This window comes from Macaca thibetana, chromosome 13 (genome assembly GCF_024542745.1).
Source record: "Macaca thibetana thibetana isolate TM-01 chromosome 13, ASM2454274v1, whole genome shotgun sequence".
Lineage (NCBI taxonomy): Eukaryota > Metazoa > Chordata > Mammalia > Primates > Cercopithecidae > Macaca > Macaca thibetana.
In genome coordinates, this window is record NC_065590.1 from 73,639,890 (window position 1) to 73,659,646 (window position 19,757).

Here is a 19,757-nt window from a genome sequence, read left to right on the forward strand (position 1 = left end):
GACCAGCCTGGGCAACATGGCAAAAACTGACTCTACCAAAAAATTAAAAAACTTAGCCAGGCATGGTGGCCAGCGGCTGTAGTCCCAGCTACTTGGGAGGCTGAGGCAGGAGGATCACTTGAGCCCAACAAGTTGAGGCTATGAGATCACCACTGCACTTCAATGTCAGCGACAGAGCAAAACTCTGTTTAAAAAAAAGAAAGAAAAAAGAACACATAGTTTGGTGTAATTCTGTCGAGAGAGCTCTTTCCTCTGAACGTCCTTTCCTACTGACTGCCCCGCTGGAGTCTTGTCAAGCAGCACTTTCTAAATAGTTCACTGATTTCCATGTTATGAGAAGACAGGAGCCATCGACAAATCCACAAATTCTAAGGACAGAATAACGTATTTCTCAGAAGAAAAGCATCTTCTCTCTCTAAAGAGTGCATTATAATTTTGAGGAGTTGGCACAGTTTAGGTTAAGTAGGCACATCATTCATTAAAGCATAAAAAAGTTGAAGAAAAAAATGCTGCATTGTGTTAGACATTCAAATGCGCTGTGGATGTTTAAGGCAGCTGATGCCCAAAATAAGCAAGTCAAGAAAAGAGGTGTGGTTTGGAGGTGATTTTTGCATCTAGAAGGAATTCTTTTCTCATGACTGCTAAGACTGAACACTGTAAATCCTGTCTTCCTCAAGGCCAGTGACACTTCAGATACCAGATGATTTCATGTTTCAATTACAGTCTGAAGAGAGGGTTGAGTTGGCCAGGATCGCAATCAGCCAAAAGAGACAGCGACAATCTGAACAGGTAACCAACTTGGTAATGATAAGTCCCTAGTTAGGACCCTTAGGGATGAACCAAGGCATGAAGAAACCAATGAAACCCCAAAACATGCTCATTGCAAAGAGAGGTATGGTGAGGCCCTGATATGCCATGCTTACCGCTGATCTGCCACCCCCTGCCCCTCTGCCTCACTTGGGTCCCACCTGGAAGTCATTTTTAATTAATTTTTTTTTTTTTTTAACAGAGACAGGGTCTTGCTATGTTGCTCAAGCTGGTCTTGAACCCTTGGCTTCAAGTAATCCTCCTGCCTCAGCCTCCCAATGTGCTGGGATTGCAGATCTGAACTACCGCGCCAGACCCTAGAAGGGTTTTAAGTCGGTATTTTATATTATTTTTGGAGAAAGAATCTAGAATCAAAGTCATCAGTAAAAGGGCATGTGGTGGCACTTGTCGGTGTGCCTTCTCACAAGAGTCCCCTTAAGTAATTATTCAGCCTCTTGGTGAACACTTCCAGACAGGAAGCTCATCATCTCTCAATGATACCTAATTCACTTTAAGACCACTCTTAAAGTGTTAAAAAATTCTTTCTTATACTGATCTGATGCAAAAACCGGAGCTGCCTCACTCCCAAATCATTGTTCCTTTCATTCTAGTAAACTCGGTTTGAAAGAGGTCTTCAGATACCAGGTTCCATTATACACGTAAATAATTTCTAAATAAAATGCAAAAGATTCCTAGTAGATCTCATTAAAATGATGACAATTTGTTTTTCTTTCTGAGCCTGCTTGGTAGGAAACACAATTTTGTTTAAGTAGTATTTAAAAGTTTTTTTTAATTGCAGAGAAAGCCATTGTAGAATTACTTTAAACAATAATACATAAAAATTTCATATCAGCAATCCTTCATTTAAGCTAATGATGTGCATTAGAAAGAGAATACTATTCCTGCAAAAGCTGGATTTTTTTAAAAAAAGAAAGGGAATACTAATACTTTGAGGGAAGTCATCACTCGTTCATTCACTAATATTGTTATAGCTTACATCAAAAGTGAGTCAAGAATGAAACCCTTTTTCTTTCAAAATTGATTTTTGTATTAGACATGACTTTTTGTTTAGCACCTTCAACAACCCTATGAGGGAAATAATTATTCCATTATTATAAGGTAAGTATGTGCAACATATACAAGTTTCAACAAATTCAAGTAGCTAAATTTTGCTCTTTTCACATCCTGCGTATTGAGATATGCCTCAATCTCAAAATCTAGTTCCATACTTAAAGGCTTTAAGATCTCTGAAGATTATTAAGCCACTCAGCCTTAGTGTCCTCATCTGTAGAATGTGACTAATATTTACACAGGCTTATGGTGACTGTATCATAATGTGGGTCAATGGAGTAGGGCCACATCAAAAACCTACCCCCACCTCAGATGATGCAAAATAAGGAAACTGAAAAAGGTACTACTGGCCGGGTACGGTGGCTCACTCCTGTAATCCCAGCATTTTGGAAGGCTGAGGTGGGCAGATCACAAGGTCAGGAGATCGACACCATCCTGGCTAACATGGTGAAACACAGTCTCTACTAAAAACACAAAAATTAGCCGGGCGTGGTGGGGAGCGCCTGTAGTCCCAGCTACTCGCGAGGCTGAGGCAGGAGAATGGCGTGAACCCCGAGCTTGCAGTGAGCCAAGATTGCGCCACTGCACTCCAGCCTGGGCGACAGGGAGAGACTCGGTTCCAAAAAAAAAAAAAAAAAGAAAAGGAAAGGAAAAGGTACTACTACGGATAGGAACATCTATCCATCAGACACGAAAATGGTTGAGAACTACAGAATAAAATCAACAGGTATCAATATGAAAACTCTTTAATTAAATGCCTACACGATTTAACAGTATGCCAACTTATGGTTAAATATAGTTTTCTAATATGCCATCACTTTGAGAACATTTCTCATTTTTCAATAATTTCTAAGCACACACTCAGTAACTGCCAAGATACCATAACACATCGTGAACTCAATGTTTCACCCGGGCAAATCATGTCAAAAGTAATGACAGTACAGCCAAAAAGTTTATTCACTGTCTAAACTACGTGGATTTAAAAATGTTCTATTTGCTATGGAGTGAAGGTCCCCTTCTCCTTAAAATAACATGCTTAGTGTCTGGGAAGGGCTTTAGACGTCAGGTGGAGAATGCGTGGGGGGAAACGACGCAACTTTCTGAACATCCATAGTCTACGGAAAGTTGGCTCATCCCTAAGCCTGAAATAAAGCTACTGAAGCCACAAGGAAATCATATGGCACGCTATCTGCCGTCTGCACTTGGCCCGTCTACCCGCGTCCTAAAGACGCGAGCGCAAGAACTCTCCCTTTCTCCGTGACCCGCAAGCTAAGGCTAGCACATGCCAGCACCCTACGAAGAGCCACTCGATCTCCTGTCTGGGATGCAGAGACTCGGTTCCACAGCCGACTCCACCCGAGTCCCGAGACTCTCCAAGCTCCTTCCCGGCCCGCCTAGCCCCCTACATTCGCACATGCGTACACCCAATAAAGAGAGCCGAGAGCACTCCCCCTCGCGTGGTCCCCACGCCCAGCTGCCACGCAGCCGGTCCTCCTGCCCTTCTTTGGGCGGCTGGCTTCACTATGCAGTAACGCGCATGTGCAAAACTGCGGGCCCTGCAACTCCGTAGCGGGCAGGGGTGGGGCGGCCGGTGGGACAAAGTGTCTTGCGCACGCTCCGGACATGCGCAGTGCGGGAACTGAGGCGCCAGCTGTCGATTTGGAAGTTCCGGGGAAGTCGCGCATGCGCGAGTGTACGCGTTGCCGGCGAAGAGGGGAGCCTGACGACTCGGAAATTTGAATACCACAGTAGCATGGAGTGTGACCTCATGGAGACTGACATCTTGGAGTCGTTGGAAGATCTAGGGTAAGACTGTCAGGGCACGGGTCTCCCAAGCCCCAGGCTGCCGGCCCCCTGGGAACACCTCCTGCGCCCCAGTCTGAGACACCTGCCTCTCCACGCCGCACCCCGTGGCTCCTGGCTGTTGCTTCCCTTTGGCCCCGGCACCCCCAATGCCACGTCCACTGTCTGCGCTGCTAGCTCGGGGTCCTCCAATCCCAACACCTCTAGGCCTGCCCGGTGCTCCCTGCAGCCGAGCTACCCGCAGCGTTTGTCAGTCATGCGTGTCATTGTCTGGGCTCTGGTTCTCGCCACCCCCACTCCCCGAGCTTCTCTCCTCGCTTCATCCTCCTGCCCTCCCCCTTAACCCCTCAACTCTAAAGGTTGTCAAAGTTGATTCTGCTTTGCTACTTGTTCTCCATATTTCCTGCTCCCATCTTGAGCCCCTACTCCTACCCCACCCCACTTTTCTCAAAATTTCTCCTTTGCCCAGTCATCTCTGCATGCACCCAGGCTTCCCTAAGCCACTTGTATGGGCGCTGCATCTGTTCCGCTAGCCAGCTCACTTGTGCATCTAACCTATCACCACGTCCCTGGGAACCACCAGCAGTTTGCCTTGAGTCTGTGATACTCTACCTCGTTGAGCCCCATTAGACCAGGGTCGTCTTCACCCACGAAGAACCTGCATATTTGTTTTGCATTTTGTCTCTCCTCCTCCTGATAGTTATTCAACCATAATTCATCAGTATCCAGAAATTGGAAATAGGGTTTGTTATCTCACTGGGTCACCCAGATCAGTGTACTCTATTAAACTTGAGAACGTGGACCCTCTTGGGCTAAATGTGGTTCCAGAAACAAATTGTATGGTTAGATATTTATCTACAGGTATGGTATCAAAACAAAGTACAGATTTAGCTAGCTGTATTTCTAAGTAACAAGTTCTTTATCAAAACTTTCTATTAGGTTTTTCCATGACAAGGAAACTTTTGAGAGAAACCTTTCTTTAGGAAGAAACACCTTGAGGATTCCCAAAGTCTGCCTATTTGAATAATTTAGTACCCTAGTAGAAATTTTTAGGAACAGAAGTAGTCGTGCTTATCATCTGTCTTTGTCAGAGTGAAATAGCATTGTTCTCTTTTTGGAAACTTGCTCTGAATTTTCATAAATATTCCAGACTTTAGGGGGCTTCTTTCTTTCATTAGGGCATATGTTAAAGTCATTCAGCAGAACAGTCTCTTTAGTTGACATCTCAGACTAAATTGCTTGTTCACACATGAAACCATTCATTCATTAGGACTTTTTAAGGAACAGTTGCTTTGTGGCAGTGTTGGGCACTTAGGGTACGAAGTGAGGTGGAAAAGGGGTTCACAGGATACTGGGAAAATACGCTGTGAGGAGCCCTGAGGAGGGTCCCTTTACTGGGAAAGGAAATGAAGTCCTCGAAGCTTCTTTCTGGAATAAATGACACTATAGTACTGAAGGAAGAGTGGAATGAAAGGAAGGGGGTAGACTTTATGAAATGTAGTCTTTCCGCATGGATGGTGGTCACTTAAGAATTGGCCACGGATGCTGTTTCTTCCCATTAATGTCTTTTTTTAAATTTTTACACTCCTTTTTTAAACTTTTTATTCTTTTGGATACTATACAAGTAATTGTTACTGTAGTAATTGTAATCACATAACTACTTGAGATGGATTGTAATGTAAACCATGGATTTTCTGAAAACTGTTATAAATTTTAACCTTAACTACTTAGTTTGATGGCATTTAAACATTAAAAGTCAGCCTTAATTAATTGAAATGTACCTTTAAAGGATTCACTGAGAAATATTAGAATTAAATGACTCCCTTTTCTATTTATTTATTTATTTATTATGAGATGAGGTCTCGCTCTGGTGACCAGGCTGGTCTTGAACTCCTGGGCTCAAGTGATCCCCCCACCTCAGGCTCCAGAATAGCTGGGACTGCAGGTATATGCCACTGATCCCGGCAAATGACTGTCTTTTATCTCTTACCTGGCACACAGTAGGAATTCAGTAACTACTTGTTGAATAAACTAATGAAGTCAAAATGTGAAACACGAGAAACTTCTAGGCCTAGTCTTTTGATTCCAGTGTCTAATAATATGCAGTTTATAAATCTAGATGCCAGACTACATGTGATCTCATTTTTTTGGTATATGATTTGTTTTCATTCTGTTGCATATACTGTATAAACCTGTAATCATATTTTAAAGGGATTGAGAACTGTCATTTCTCTAACATACCTGTAGTTCTAAACATTATATTACCTTTTTTTTTTTTTTTGAGACAGAGTCTCGCTCTGTAGCCCAGGCTGGAGTGCAGTAGTGCGATCTCGGATCACTGCAAGCTCTGCCTCCCGGGTTCACGCCATTCTCCTGCCTCAGCCTCCCGAGTAGCTGGGACTACAGGCGCCCGCCACCTCGCCTGGCTAATTTTTTTGTATTTTTAATAGAGACGGGGTTTCATTATGTTAGCCAGGATGTTCTCGATCTCCTGACCGCATGATCCGGCCGCCTCGGCCTCCCAAAGTGCTGGGATTATAGGCGTGAGCCACCATGCCAGGCCTAAACATTATATTATCTTAAGCATATTTACTGTATCATCTTGAGTAAGCATTATTATCAATATATAAGAGAATATAAAGCAATATGAATAATATGTATTTAAGATTACTTGAAGTGACAAAGATCTTATATTTTAGAATATTGGTGATTGGAGTTCATTGTGACTGTCATCTTTTATGAATGTTTGAACATTTAAAAAATTTTTTAAATTATTTTGGAATCACTTACAAAGGATTAGGATTTAGACGCACCAGTTCATTAACTGGCCAATATTTATTAAGCTAACCTTGACATTTCTATGGTACTAGAATGTCTTACTAGTCTTAGCTGTCATTAAATTTATAAAAATGATATAAATGGTTAACCGGAAAGTTTTTACTTTTAAAGGAAGTCATTAAAAACCTAACCAAGCCTGGGCAACATAGTAAGACCCCATCTCTATAAAAAATAAAAAATTAGCCAGGTTTGGTGGCTTGTGCCTTCACTTCTCTTCAACCTAGGTGACAGTGCAAGACCTCATCTCAAAATAAAAACCTAATCTAGTTGTTTTCTGGAAAATTTTTAGAAAAGATAACCTAAGTTTTATTTCTGCAATAAGTTACAGTATAATTATCTATTACTTGTTAATTTGCTTTTAATACTCCAGTTACAGTAAGAAAATAAACCTTTTTACAATGAAAGCTTTTAGTAAATGTACAGAAGTTGACATAATTTAGTAGTATATGCGACTCTGTTAGATATTCACCTACATTTTGAAAGGTTGAAATGCAGCTACCATTTAGCTGCTTTTCGTAATGGTTCAGTATAGTTCTAAATTTTGTTTATATTTGCCCATTTAAAATTGATCACATAACTTATCTTTATTAAATTATTGCTTATATAAATAAAACCATAGATATGTTTTATCTGTAATATATTAGGTGTGATTGTATTTTCTTCTGAAATGTAATTTCTTGCTTGCCAGTTACAAGGGCCCATTGTTGGAAGATGGAGCGCTCTCTCAGGCAGTCTCTGCTGGAGCCAGTTCCCCCGAGTTTACCAAACTCTGTGCTTGGCTGGTGTCTGAATTAAGAGTGCTCTGTAAACTGGAGGAAAATGTGCAAGCAACTAACAGTAAGTAAATGTTCACTTTTAGGTACAAAGTATAAAAATAACATTGAAGTATTGTCAACTGAACATTATCAATACTAAAGCTGAAAGTTCCAAGTTTTTTGTAAATGTAAAAAATTTGTTAAGGAGCCAAGATTTTTTTCCCTCCATTGTTTTTAGAGGTGATTCAGAAATTGAAATATCAGAATAAAGTCATGTAACTTAAAAATTCGTGGAGGCTGAAAATAACCCTATTACTGAGAAACAGAAAAAGGGAGACCACAAGCATAGAATATATGAACTTCCTATATTTTGTAAGATGTTAAATGTAAGATCCTAGATTGATGGCTAGAACTAGATACTGGGATATTTTTCTTTTAGGACTACCAGATTCTAGAAGCATCTATAGAATGTAGAGTAAATGCATTATTATTCTGTTATGCTTGGGGAGAAAGAGAACACTTTGTTAAGACATTTTGTTTATCATAAGAATGCATTGTTACATACATCACAGTGCGATCCAGGACGATCAAATTTATGGGTCTGAGAGCTGTTCTGCATTTACCAGTTTTGTTTTCACTGTTGCACTAGTTTGTCGACACTGCAAAAGAGGCAAAAGCTTGGAACCTAACACTCTACCATCTGGTTCCTTCCTGCTGTAGGTAAACCTATAATAGGAGACCAAGGAAAATACCTGTTAACCCACCCTTATGGAGAACTATACATATAATTCCTTTTTTTCCACATAATCACAGTTTGAAGAGCTCACGTTCTTGCATGCTAGTGTGTGTGTGTGTGTGTGTGTATATATATATATATTTTAAATTTTACTTTAAGTTCCGGGATACATGTGTAGAACATGCAGGTTTGTTACATATGGATACATGTGCCATTGTGGTTTGCTGCACCTATTGACCTGTCCTCTAAGTTCCCTCCCCTCACCCTCCACCCCGCAACAGGCCCTGGTGTGTGTTGTTCCCCTCCCTGTGTCCATGTGTTCTCATCGTTCAACTCCCACTTAGATGTGAGAACATGTGGTGTTTTTTTTTCTGTTCCTGGGTTAGTTTGCGGAGGATGATGGCTTGCATGCTAGTATATTTAATGTGTACGTGTTAGTTGCATTCAATTCTAATTATTCAGGAGAGTATAGTGTAACAATAATGACAGCAACAGCTTGCATTTATTGTGTACTCCCTATGTTCTAAACATTTTATATGTGTTAGCTCATTAAACCTCAGGGCAACCCTATGAAGCAGGTTTTATTACTGTCATACCTTTAACAAGAAAGCCCAGAGAATTTAAATACATTGCCTGAGGTCATACAACCTGTAGGGGTGAAGCCTGGATTCACCCCCAGAACAGTAGTCAAGTTCTGAGCCAGTGCATTTAAACACCATGCTATACTGCCTCTTGACCAGATGTTTCAGAGACTGTAGGAACCTTTGAAAACACCAGTACTAGATGATACCTATTTTTAACCTGGAGCCCCTTTCTCTCAAATGAAACATGATACAGAAGCTAATATGTAAAACAGGTTAAAAGGTGTTCTAACAAAGTAGAGACGAGGTAGCTTTAGCCCACCTCTTTCCTTCTCATCTTCCCAGCTGCCTCTAAAGGAGCTCTGTGGAACTCAAGGGCTCACAGATCACAGTTTGCAAAATATTCATAATGTAGTCTTCCTGTATTACAGATTAGAAAATGGACTCAGGTGATCGAGTGACCCTCTCAAAGTTTGTTAATTTCTTCCCCTTTATGATATTGAATAGAGAACAATCAAAATAATGAGGAAAGAGCTTTGTTTTTCCTTTGGTTCACCCAGTGAACTCTATACCTTTTTTTATATGCTGTAGGAGTACAAGACTGTAAGTCATGTTGGCTGTCTTCAAATTTTGTCTAATTGAGAATGTTACGCACAAATTAAACAACTGGCGCTAAGTACAGTCCTTTTGTTTGTTTGTTTGTTTTTAGACAAGGTCTCACTCTGCCACCCAGGCTGGAGTGCAGTGGCGCGATCTGGGCTCACTGCAACCTCTGCCTCCCAGGTTCAAGCAGTTCTCCAGGTCAGCCTCCTTAGTAGCTGGGACTACAGGCATGCACCACGACGACTGGCTAATTTTTGTTATTTTTCTTAGAGATGGGGTTTTGCCATGTTACTTAGGCTGGTCTCGAACTCCTGAACTTAAACCATCCCCCTCCCAAAGTGCTGGGATTACAGGCATGAGCCACCGTGCCCAGCCAAGTACGGTACTTAGATGCTGAACCACTTTGTGGTTCATAGAGAGAGGAAATCAGCAAATACACGGGTAATGTTTCAGCCAAGTACAGGGAAGGTTTCATCAAGGAGCAAGGCCACTGGGCTTTGATGGATGGGTGGGATTTGCTATAGGGGAAGAGAGTAGAGGGCATATCTGTCACAGGGAATAACTTAAATAAAGGCACACAGTGGAAATGAGACTGGCTATTCATGGGACAGTGAGGAGACTGGCCTGGCATAAACAACAGATATTTGTGGAGGGAAAGTAGGTGATTATAGCTGAATATGCTGGAAAGATCTAACCTAAGCAGCTATGAAGAATCTTTAAAAGCAGACAGAAAAAAAATAGATGAGATGAGGGAGGAATTAAGGAGCCATTAAAGACTCTCAAAATAAGGGAATGACCTAATGAATACTGTTTGAGAAAGAACATTTTAGATTGGGTTCAGTGGCTCATGCCAGTAGTAATCCCAGCACTTCGAGAGGCCGAGGTGGAAAGATAACTTGAGGCCAGGAGTTGGACACTAACCTGGACAATATAGTGAGACCCAGTCTCTACAAAAAAATTTTCTAAATATTAGCCAGGCATGGTGGCATACACCTATAGGCCCAGCTATTCCAGAGAGTAAAACAGGAGGATCCTTCAGGCCCAGGAGTTTGAGGTTGCAGGAAGCTCTGATCACACCACTGCACTCCAGCCTGGGCCTCAGAGTCCTTATTTCAAAAAAGAAAAAAAAAAAAGAAGAAACTTTGCAGTGGTATAAGAAAGGATAAATTAGAAGGGAAAGAAACTCAAGTTATGAAAATCCTATTAACAATTTCAATTGTATATAATAATTGTTATGCTAATAGAAAAATAATCACTATCATTAAATAAGATTATTTTAATTCTTAAAAGGTCCGAGTGAAGCTGAAGAATTCCAGCTTGAGGTGAGTGGGCTACTAGGGGAGATGAACTGCCCATATCTTTCACTGACATCTGGGGATGTGACCAAGCGCCTTCTCATTCAGAAGAACTGCCTCCTCTTGCTCAGTAAGTTCCTGGCTACTAGAATATAGCTATTATTTTCTGTTTATGTTTTCCATGACTAGTAAACTGACCATGTTTTTTTGTTTGTTTGTTTCATTATGGATATAATTCAAAATTCATTTTAAAAGAAAACTTCCTTAAATTTCCAATTTAGGAGCTGAGGGTAGACGTGTGCACTGGTAGCATTATTGTTTTCGTAACTGATATTCTTTCAGTATTTCAGCTTCAGTGGTACTCAGGCTGTTGTGCTTCTCCTAATGTGATCACTGGTAGTGTTGGAGTGATGCTTAAGTGTATGATCTTTACACTTGCATTTTAGAGTAGAAGCACATTTTTAAGTATACTAGGAAGATAGTATGGAAATAATGGAGATTTTGTTTAAAAATTGATTTCTTTGAGGAGAGTAAGCATTTATAATAGTAGATATGGTTAATGGTTAATGTAAAGTATTTTGTCTTGTTGCTATTTCTTTGTGGTTGGATAATTGGGGATTTTGGTTTTGTTTGTAAATATTCTGGAATAATACTTGGATTGTTCTGGTACTTACTGATCATTCTGGGAAATACATTTTTATGAAAAGTTCTTTCCTTCCATGTTTTTTACATACTTACTACTGTTTTGTCTCTTCACACTGAAAAACAGTAAGTAGATTCACAAATTTTATTACCTTCTATAAACTTTCCAATAAATACAACCTATAGTCTTAACTCAGAATTTATGTAGCATTCTGAAGCACATTGACATTAAGCTTTGGTTAACTGGCTATTGTAGTTCTCATTAGGACAGATAATTCAGAGGATTTAAAAAATATTTGTCTTTACAACTCTGTTATGGTTTCTGAAAAAATGATACAACTTCAGTTTTTAAGGTTCAGTTAAAAAAAAAAAAAAGTGTTCATAGCCATTATACTTAGGCACTAAGTTATTCCAGAATCACTTTTGTAACTTTCCCTTTGTCTGTCAAATGATTGTTATTGTGGGAATGTGCACGTAAGGTTAGGTGTTGCTTTGATACTGATATTGGTGCTGGTAGTTCTTACATATTCATTTAATACTCTTCATATGGTATGATTTCTGTAACTGATTCAATAGCAGTGTACTCAGCTGAGTCTTCCGTTATAGCATTGCTTATCCTTACCAATATTTGGCACTTAGAGTATGTTATCGACATAGGAAGATAATAGCTGCGTGGAATGCTTACTAATGACCCTGAATAGCTAATTCTTCCAAAAAGTTCAGAGTTTGGCCTTGTTAGCTCTGATACTTATACAAACCACTTTGAATGTAAGTATAAAATGCCTTTCACACTTTTCTGTTTCTTAAGCAGACTTCAGTGAACATTATTTTGGACTCTGGGTCATAATTCTAGACTTTATTTTAATGTGCTATCATCACCTCAAAAGCTTTTCAAGAATATACAACTATTTGCTCTTCAATTAAATGGCTAAATCATCTAGTGGTCACTCACTTTTTATATTCTTCCTATATATATGTACACACTGTTTTCCTCTTTATCTTTGCTTCTGCCGATTCTCCCTTTCTAAAATATTCTCAGTTTGTAACCTCTCTTTATTCTAGCATTTACCTACATGTACTCATTTTCTGCTTGGTCTGTGTAAATATTTCTCATCTTTCGAAGTACCGGTTGTCACATCTGGATGCTATAATTTTACTTTTCCAGCACCCTTACCTCACTAATTCGAATCTTTTATTACATTGTATTTTAGGGGGGAAAACAAACCAGCCTCATTAGAATTGTTGGTAAAATAGAATAGCCTTTGAGTGAGTGGCTGAAAAGCTCTCATGTATCAGATTAAGGACTCTGGCTCTTTATTAGCCTTTTGTGGTTCTCTTAATTTACCCTTATGTAAATTAAGTAAGATATCTGAGTTCCTAGTAGATGAAGAACTATTCATCTTTTATTTTTGCATATATTCTTTATTCCTAACTAGATTGTCGGAAGAGATCATCTTTTTGATGTTTTAAAAAATTTTATCTTCAGTGCATTTCCCAGTGCTTTGAACACATCGATTACGATTAAAGTTTTTTCACAGTAATTATATTGGTAACCTAATTTTGTGAATACCTGAACTATGTTATCCCAAATTTACAGAACCAATGTATTAAATCATATAGTATATGATTTTCTAGAACAAGAGTTGGCAAACTTTTTCTAAAAGGGCCAGATAGTAAATATTTTTGGCTTTGTGGCCCTAAGTTCTCTGTCACAACTACATACCTTTGCTGTTACAGCATGAAAGCAGCCATAGACAATATATAAATGAGTGAGTGTGGCAGTGTTCTAATAAAACCTTATGTATAAAAACAGTGGTTATTGTCATAACGGTGGGGTTTTACTATTTTGACATTTTAACTCATAAATACAGTTTGCTGTATGGAACACGTTAAGATTTTACAGTGTCAAATCCATTTAGAATGACCTTTCCAGAAACTTAGATGTATTTATTGTTTTAGAACAGGAGTTGGCAGCCTTTCAGAAATGATTTGCTAAAATTATGGACTGTATCCTTCTAGCATTATATTTTGGGTATAGGAAATTTGATACACAAGTTGACTTTTTTCTACTTCTAATAGGACCTGAGAGCCTTGAAAATATCTTTTTCCAAAACTGGTTTTGTTATAATCTCAGAAGAATCTCATTTTGTCACATAACCGGAAATCCTAAGATTCAAATGATTCTTAATCATCTTTTATAAAAATTGAAATGTCCTTGGGAATGTTAAAGGAATGGGATTGAATATTTATACCTTCAACTGAATTACCTGAAGCAGATTGCAGCCCTTATTATACCAGGCTGAAATCAGCACACAAGGGGATGATACTGACACAAAGGGGACTATGCCAAGAAGTGCTTTGAAAGTTTTATTGTTGTTTTGAAGGGAATGGGGTGAGGAAGGTAGGGGGAAGGGAGTCCTGAGAAGAATATAGATGAAAGAGGGATCTCTTTGAACAGCCAGAGGGCGACATAAGAATTGGAGACCATGGGAAAGGAACTCTTGGGTGCCTTCCTGCTTCTCCTGTAAGTTAAGCTTTGACTTCTTATCACTGTTGTTTCACACCTCTTCTGGACAGGCTGTCTAATTGTTGGGAGATAAGAGAGCAAGGTAGTTTTATCACTGATGCTCACAAGTAGTGAGAAGTAAAAAAAAAAAAAAAAGTCATTAAAAAGTCATCACTTGCCACCTTTTCCAAAATTTTTAACAGATGCCAACCCCTGTTCTGGAGGTTCCTTAATACCAGAATTCAAGAATCCAAATTTTTAGATGTTACTTACCTCAATCCTTTGGTTTCAAAGGAGAATCGCTTATTTTAAAATTAACCTTTAAACATTACATATCGCTTAAATACCTGAATTACATAACCAGTTTATATCTTATTTCATTTGCAGGTGAAAGTGGTTTTTCTTTCTTGTTTTTATCCATTCTTGCAGCTTTAACAGTTACATATCATTAGGTCTATATAGTTGTGACTCCAGACTTATGACTATAACTATAGCTGTATCTCATTTTGAAATCTTATTTTGTTTACTTCAGCATACCTCATCTCAGAACTAGAAGCTGCCAGAATGCTCTGTGTGAATGCTCCTCCAAAAAAAGCTCAAGAAGGAGGCGGTAGTGAGGTCTTTCAAGAGTTGAAAGGCATATGTATTGCTCTAGGAATGTCCAAACCTCCAGCCAATATAACTATGTTCCAATTCTTCAGCGGGATTGAAAAAAAAGTAAGACCTTTAGTACCAAATTGTAGTGTATTAAAGGCATAGTCCTACATTTGTTTGAAATGAAGCAATTAATTTAATTTCTCTTAATGGGAACCGAATGTGCATATATTATTAAGTAATTGTTACGAAATGAATTTTGGGTTTTAAATCCTAGATGCCTTAAAGATAAACTAGTATGTTAGTCTTTTCCTAAAAACATGTTAGCATGTTTCTTTTTCAAAAAGGAAACTTTACACTGGTTTGCAAGCTAAAGTAACTAGATATAATGTAAAAAGGATTAAGATTTCAGTCCTTTTAAAAATTATTTTATCATTGAACTTTGATACAGTCAATTTAAAGTCTTTATCATTAAATGTTACCACCCTCCTCCCCATTGACTGGACAGAAAAGGATGTTAATATTTTTGTTTTTTAATCCAGTCACTTCTAACCTTATGCTTCAATTGACAAAATAGATTTGTTGACTGCTAACATAATCTAGTATGTGAAAGGAAATTAGAATTATTTTTATACTACACATTATCAGTTAAGATTTTCTATATAATTAATTAGGAACAAGCTATTTTAACAAAAAAATGAGTGGAAGAGAATGGTATTTGTTATAGCAGAGTTATTCCCTGTATGTTTATCTGCTGGACTCTTAAGAATTGGTACATTTGCATTGTGGGGTAGACCAGCACCATGATGCACAAATTTGGCTGAACTCTACAGGGGAGCAGCAGTGTATCCATAGTCCATATTTTCCTGTGTGTTCATTCATCCATTCAGCAAATGTTCATTGAGTGCCTACTGTTGTCAGGCACTGTTCTAGGTGCAATGAAGGACTTCTGTAGGCGTGAGGAGTGGGACCAGTGAGTGTCTTTATCTTGTGGGTCTTTTACATTTGCATTTCAAAACATCCTCCACCTTTGCCTCTGTCAGGAATCTTTTGATGGCAAGATATGATGGGAATTGGGAAGATGAGGATGTTTTACCTTTAGAGTTTTTATTCATTTATTTATGTTTTTGTGTCAGTTAAAGGAAACATTAGCAAAAGTTCCACCTAATCATGTGGGAAAGCCTTTACTGAGGAAGCCAATGGGACCAGCCCACTGGGTGAGTAGTAATCATCTTGAGTAAACTTTGTAACGAACTATAGAGTTTATGATTTTCATGTCAACACTTACATTTTGTGCATTTTAAATTATGTTTTCTAATACGTAGTTTTCTAGTTGAATACCCTTAGAATCATTTTGTGAATCTGAGGATTTCTGCAGAATAATTTTGTGTAAGATTAGAAGCACTTTTCTCATAATTTGTAAATATTTCATACAGCTGATAAAAGTAAACTGAAATTGAGTATGATGCATGTTTCTCATTGCCAGATGGATTGCCTTCAAGCCAAAAACTTCATTGGGCTGAGTTTCACACAGTAAATTATGGGAAAGATAAATAAGAGTTGTGTATTTCACATATTCTTCATTTTGTTTTGAGAATCAGCTTTTTGTCACCTATCATTTCATTAATTGTTAGTATATTATATGGAATAAGAACTTTTGACTGTTAAATTCTGGGATCTCAGTTATGAATGACACAGACGTAGTTTTTGCCCTTTTAAATCAAGCAGATTTAAATTCTAACTAGTTTTTGAAATTTTGCTTCAGGAAAAGATAGAAGCAATTAACCAAGCCATAGCCAATGAATATGAAGTCCGGAGAAAGCTGCTAATAAAACGTTTGGATGTCACTGTACAGTCCTTTGGCTGGTCTGACAGAGCTAAGGTACACATTAAATAATTTAAAAGAGCAGACTATTTATAGACTTGGTCCCTGAACATCTAAACAATTTAGATACTTGGCAACTATGGGAGAAATACATAGAAGACACATGTAGGGATTTTTCCTTAGTGAGTTATTGAGTAGTGACTCTTTCAACTATTCAGCAATAATGAAAACATTTTTCAATTTTCTGTTTTTTAACATACCTGAATTTTACAGTTTTTATTGGAGAGAGTTCTTATTGTGAGAGAAATGGAGTTATTCTGAAAATTACTAAAAAAAAATTGATTTCAAATTACTTGTTTACTTTAAACTAACAATTTAATTTGCTAATAGAAGTTAGAAATATTGGATTTAGTATGATTTATAGAGAATTGGAGAATTTGATAAGACTTAAGTTTTTTTTTTCAGCTAAATGAGACAATCCAGGTAAAGACCTTGGTCATTCAGCAGATACTTATTACCTCATAGAAACCAAAGATAGGAAAATTAAAAAGCAAAATTGTTGAAATAACTTTACATTCTTATATTTAAATAGAGAATATGAATATGTTCAATCTGAGACCAATGATGGGGGAACCTTTTTATCATGTTGGCCTCATAACCCTAAAGGGAAGCGCTCCCACTCCACCCCTGCCCTCACTGTCCCTGTCACTCCTTGTTGTGTCAACAAGTCTGGCAGCTGTACTTTTAAGGTAGTTCTTGTCTACATAGGAGCAGTAGTGAGTATATAACTTTTCCTACCATCTGGAGCCTAGTAAATATCATTATCAGATATTTTGGAGACTTTTAACTTATTTAATATGTGTTTCTTATGTCATTTTGAAAATTGATATTTCTCTTTGAACACTTTTCTTTCAACAGAGCCAGACAGAAAAATTAGCCAAGGTTTACCAGCCGAAACGTTCAGTCTTATCCCCTAAAAGTACTATTTCTGTTGCCCATCTTTTGGCTGCAAGGCAGGACTTGTCAAAGATTTTAAGGACAAGCAGCGGCTCTATAAGAGAAAAAACTGCCTGTGCCATCAATAAGGTGATTAGAGTACCTTTAATTTTTTCCAAATGCATTTATTTCTGTTCGTAAAATAAAAGTTTAAAATATCTTTCCTATTCTGTAGGTGTTGATGGGCAGGGTGCCTGACAGAGGTGGTAGACCCAATGAAATCGAACCTCCACCCCCAGAGATGCCACCATGGCAGAAGAGGCAAGATGGCCCCCAGCAGCAAACAGGAGGCCGAGGAGGAGGGAGAGGTGGCTATGAACATTCCTCATACGGAGGACGAGGAGGTCATGAACAAGGAGGCGGGAGAGGTGGACGTGGTGGCTATGACCATGGTGGCCGAGGGGGAGGAAGAGGAAATAAGCATCAAGGAGGCTGGACAGATGGAGGGAGTGGAGGAGGAGGTGGCTACCAAGATGGTGGTTATCGAGATTCAGGTTTCCAGCCAGGTGGCTATCATGGTGGCCACAGTGGTGGTTATCAAGGCGGAGGTTATGGTGGCTTCCAAACATCTTCATATACAGGAAGTGGATACCAGGGTGGTGGCTACCAGCAGGACAATAGATACCAAGATGGTGGGCACCACGGTGATCGTGGTGGTGGTCGTGGAGGGCGAGGGGGTCGTGGAGGGCGAGGGGGTCGTGCAGGCCAGGGAGGAGGCTGGGGAGGAAGAGGGAGCCAGAATTATCACCAAGGGGGTCAATTTGAACAGCATTTCCAGCATGGAGGTTATCAGTATAATCATTCTGGATTTGGGCAGGGAAGACATTATACTAGTTGAGGCTACCGAACCTTACATTTTGCTAGAGCTCAAGTAATAGAAACTTAGTTTCAGAATCCTGAATTCAGCACCTATTTTGAATTAATGTGAGACCACAGGTGGCAGGCAGATTCCTGCTTGGCATAAGCATTTGTAGGTCTTCATTCAATTCTGTTGGATTTTTTTATTGGACTTACATAATGCTGTTTATTTGAGAAACACATAACATCTCTCCTTTCTATGAAAAATTTTTTAAAAGGTGATTAAAATTGCCTTTAATTGACCAGTAGACTAATTCCACAGTCAGAACATGCATACTTTTTTGAAGCAATTACTTGAATAAGTAGTTTTCATGTTTTCAATATGCAGTTTTGAAAATGAGGATTCACCTAGACTTTTTTAGATTTACTACTAGGAAACCTTCCTCATATGAATAACCATTTATATGTGTTTTGCTTAAAGTATTCCAATGCCTATTTCCAAGCACAGTTCTGCCCCCGGTTGACTTTTATGCCACGTGTGCTTCATGATAGAACTTTTAGGTCAGTTCCTATTAAATGAGCTCTTCTGCAGATAGCACATTCAGTAGCCTTATTTTGTTGATGGAATACTGTATCATATGCTCAAATCTGAAAACCTTGAACACGGCCAAAATCCATAAAGATTATAAAAGCAAACTAAGTTGTGAACCTCTAGTACATGTAGGCATTTAGTTAAATATAGCAATTCAAACTGACCTGCATCCATCCAAAACAAATTCCTCCTTCAACCTTATTTTTACTTGAAATTTGCTAGAAGAAATAGCAAACCGAAATTTGTTTTATGCATGAGTTAATACCACTGGCTCAGCAAATACAAGTTAGTTTGCTTTAGGCAGGAGACTTTTTTTGTAATGGAAGAAATGCACTACAAAGTTAAGACAGATTTTTGCTAAGTGCAGGAGGCCCTTTATTATTGCTGCAGAAAACAAAAGCCTGGCTGAGTTGATGTTTTACATTCTCCCTTACTGAAATCTACATGACATGATGCTTCTTGCTGGGTTTTTGTACATGTAAACATTGTCAAGCTGTGAAAGAAAATGGCTGGAGGTGTGCTTTGTGTGAAAGGTGAGCAATAAAGTACCTGTTAAGTTCTCTCTTTGGTTTGAGTTTTATTTTAGCTACTGAATTATTCTGGACTCTTGCGTCAAGCTAATGAGCTAAGGCTTTTGTTCCCAAAGATTCTTGAGTATTTCCTTAAAACCTAATTGTAGTGAAAGGTGATTCTTACCCTAAAACCTTAAATAAATAGAAAAATGGCTCTTTCCAGGTTTTCCTTTTGTAAGAAGCAGCTAGAAACCGTCACTACTTATCTCTGGCCACTGGGTGTAGCTGTTGCTACACATACTAGGCAAAAATGTCTCAAGTTTTTAGGGTTTTTTTTTGTTATTTGCTTCTCCATTCTTCCTAAGATTGGGGGACTTTTTTTTAAAAAAAGGAAGTAACTGAAAATATAAACATGTTTGTTAAAAGAGAAATTGTATTTTCTTTCTACTACTAAATTGGGCTTTTTTAAAGAATCAACTCATGCCATTTAAAATAATCTACTTGCTACTGAGATAAGCACATTCTTCTGATAACTAAAACCATCCCTTTTAACTTTACCTGTTTATTTTTCAGCTAACGTTTAAATTATTTTAAAATGTTCAAATTTGAAGACAATTTCAAGTATTTTATCATTAAATTAAGGTTTTAAGTTGTCTCGAATGTTGTGTTGGTTTCTTTAAACTGTTAAATAATTATGTTTATATAGGAATTCCTATTAAAATAAAATTGTAAAGTTTCATACTTTAAATGTATCATATCTTAGGATGTATTTATATTTATTATTTGCTTTGATCTGTTTTGTA

General features: G+C 38.3%; 1 protein-coding gene and 1 pseudogene across 1 annotated transcript; one reads left to right on the forward strand and one right to left on the reverse strand.

Annotated features, from left to right (window-relative positions):
• Nucleotides 1–672: 672 nt before the first annotated feature.
• LOC126934158 (V-type proton ATPase subunit e 1-like) lies at nt 673–917 on the reverse strand (annotated as a pseudogene).
• Nucleotides 918–3,476: 2,559 nt separating this feature from the next.
• Nucleotides 3,477–19,002, forward strand: FAM98A (family with sequence similarity 98 member A). Its single transcript, XM_050753266.1, has 8 exons — nt 3,477–3,684; nt 7,208–7,356; nt 10,485–10,619; nt 14,170–14,354; nt 15,368–15,448; nt 15,997–16,113; nt 16,975–17,142; nt 17,228–19,002. Exons 1-8 carry the CDS (start codon nt 3,632–3,634, stop codon nt 17,888–17,890), a joined length of 1,551 nt encoding a protein of 516 aa, XP_050609223.1. The 5' UTR covers nt 3,477–3,631; the 3' UTR covers nt 17,891–19,002.
• The last annotated feature ends 755 nt before the right edge of the window (nt 19,003–19,757 follow it).

Coding starts and splice junctions, on each gene's coding strand:
- FAM98A (XM_050753266.1), top strand. CDS start 3,632: ATGGAGTGTGACCTCATGGAGACTGACATCTTGGAGTCGTTGGAAGAT. Junction 3,685..7,207: donor GAGTCGTTGGAAGATCTAGG/GTAAGACTGTCA, acceptor CTTGCTTGCCAG/TTACAAGGGCCCATTGTTGG. Junction 16,114..16,974: donor GCTGGTCTGACAGAGCTAAG/GTACACATTAAA, acceptor TTCTTTCAACAG/AGCCAGACAGAAAAATTAGC.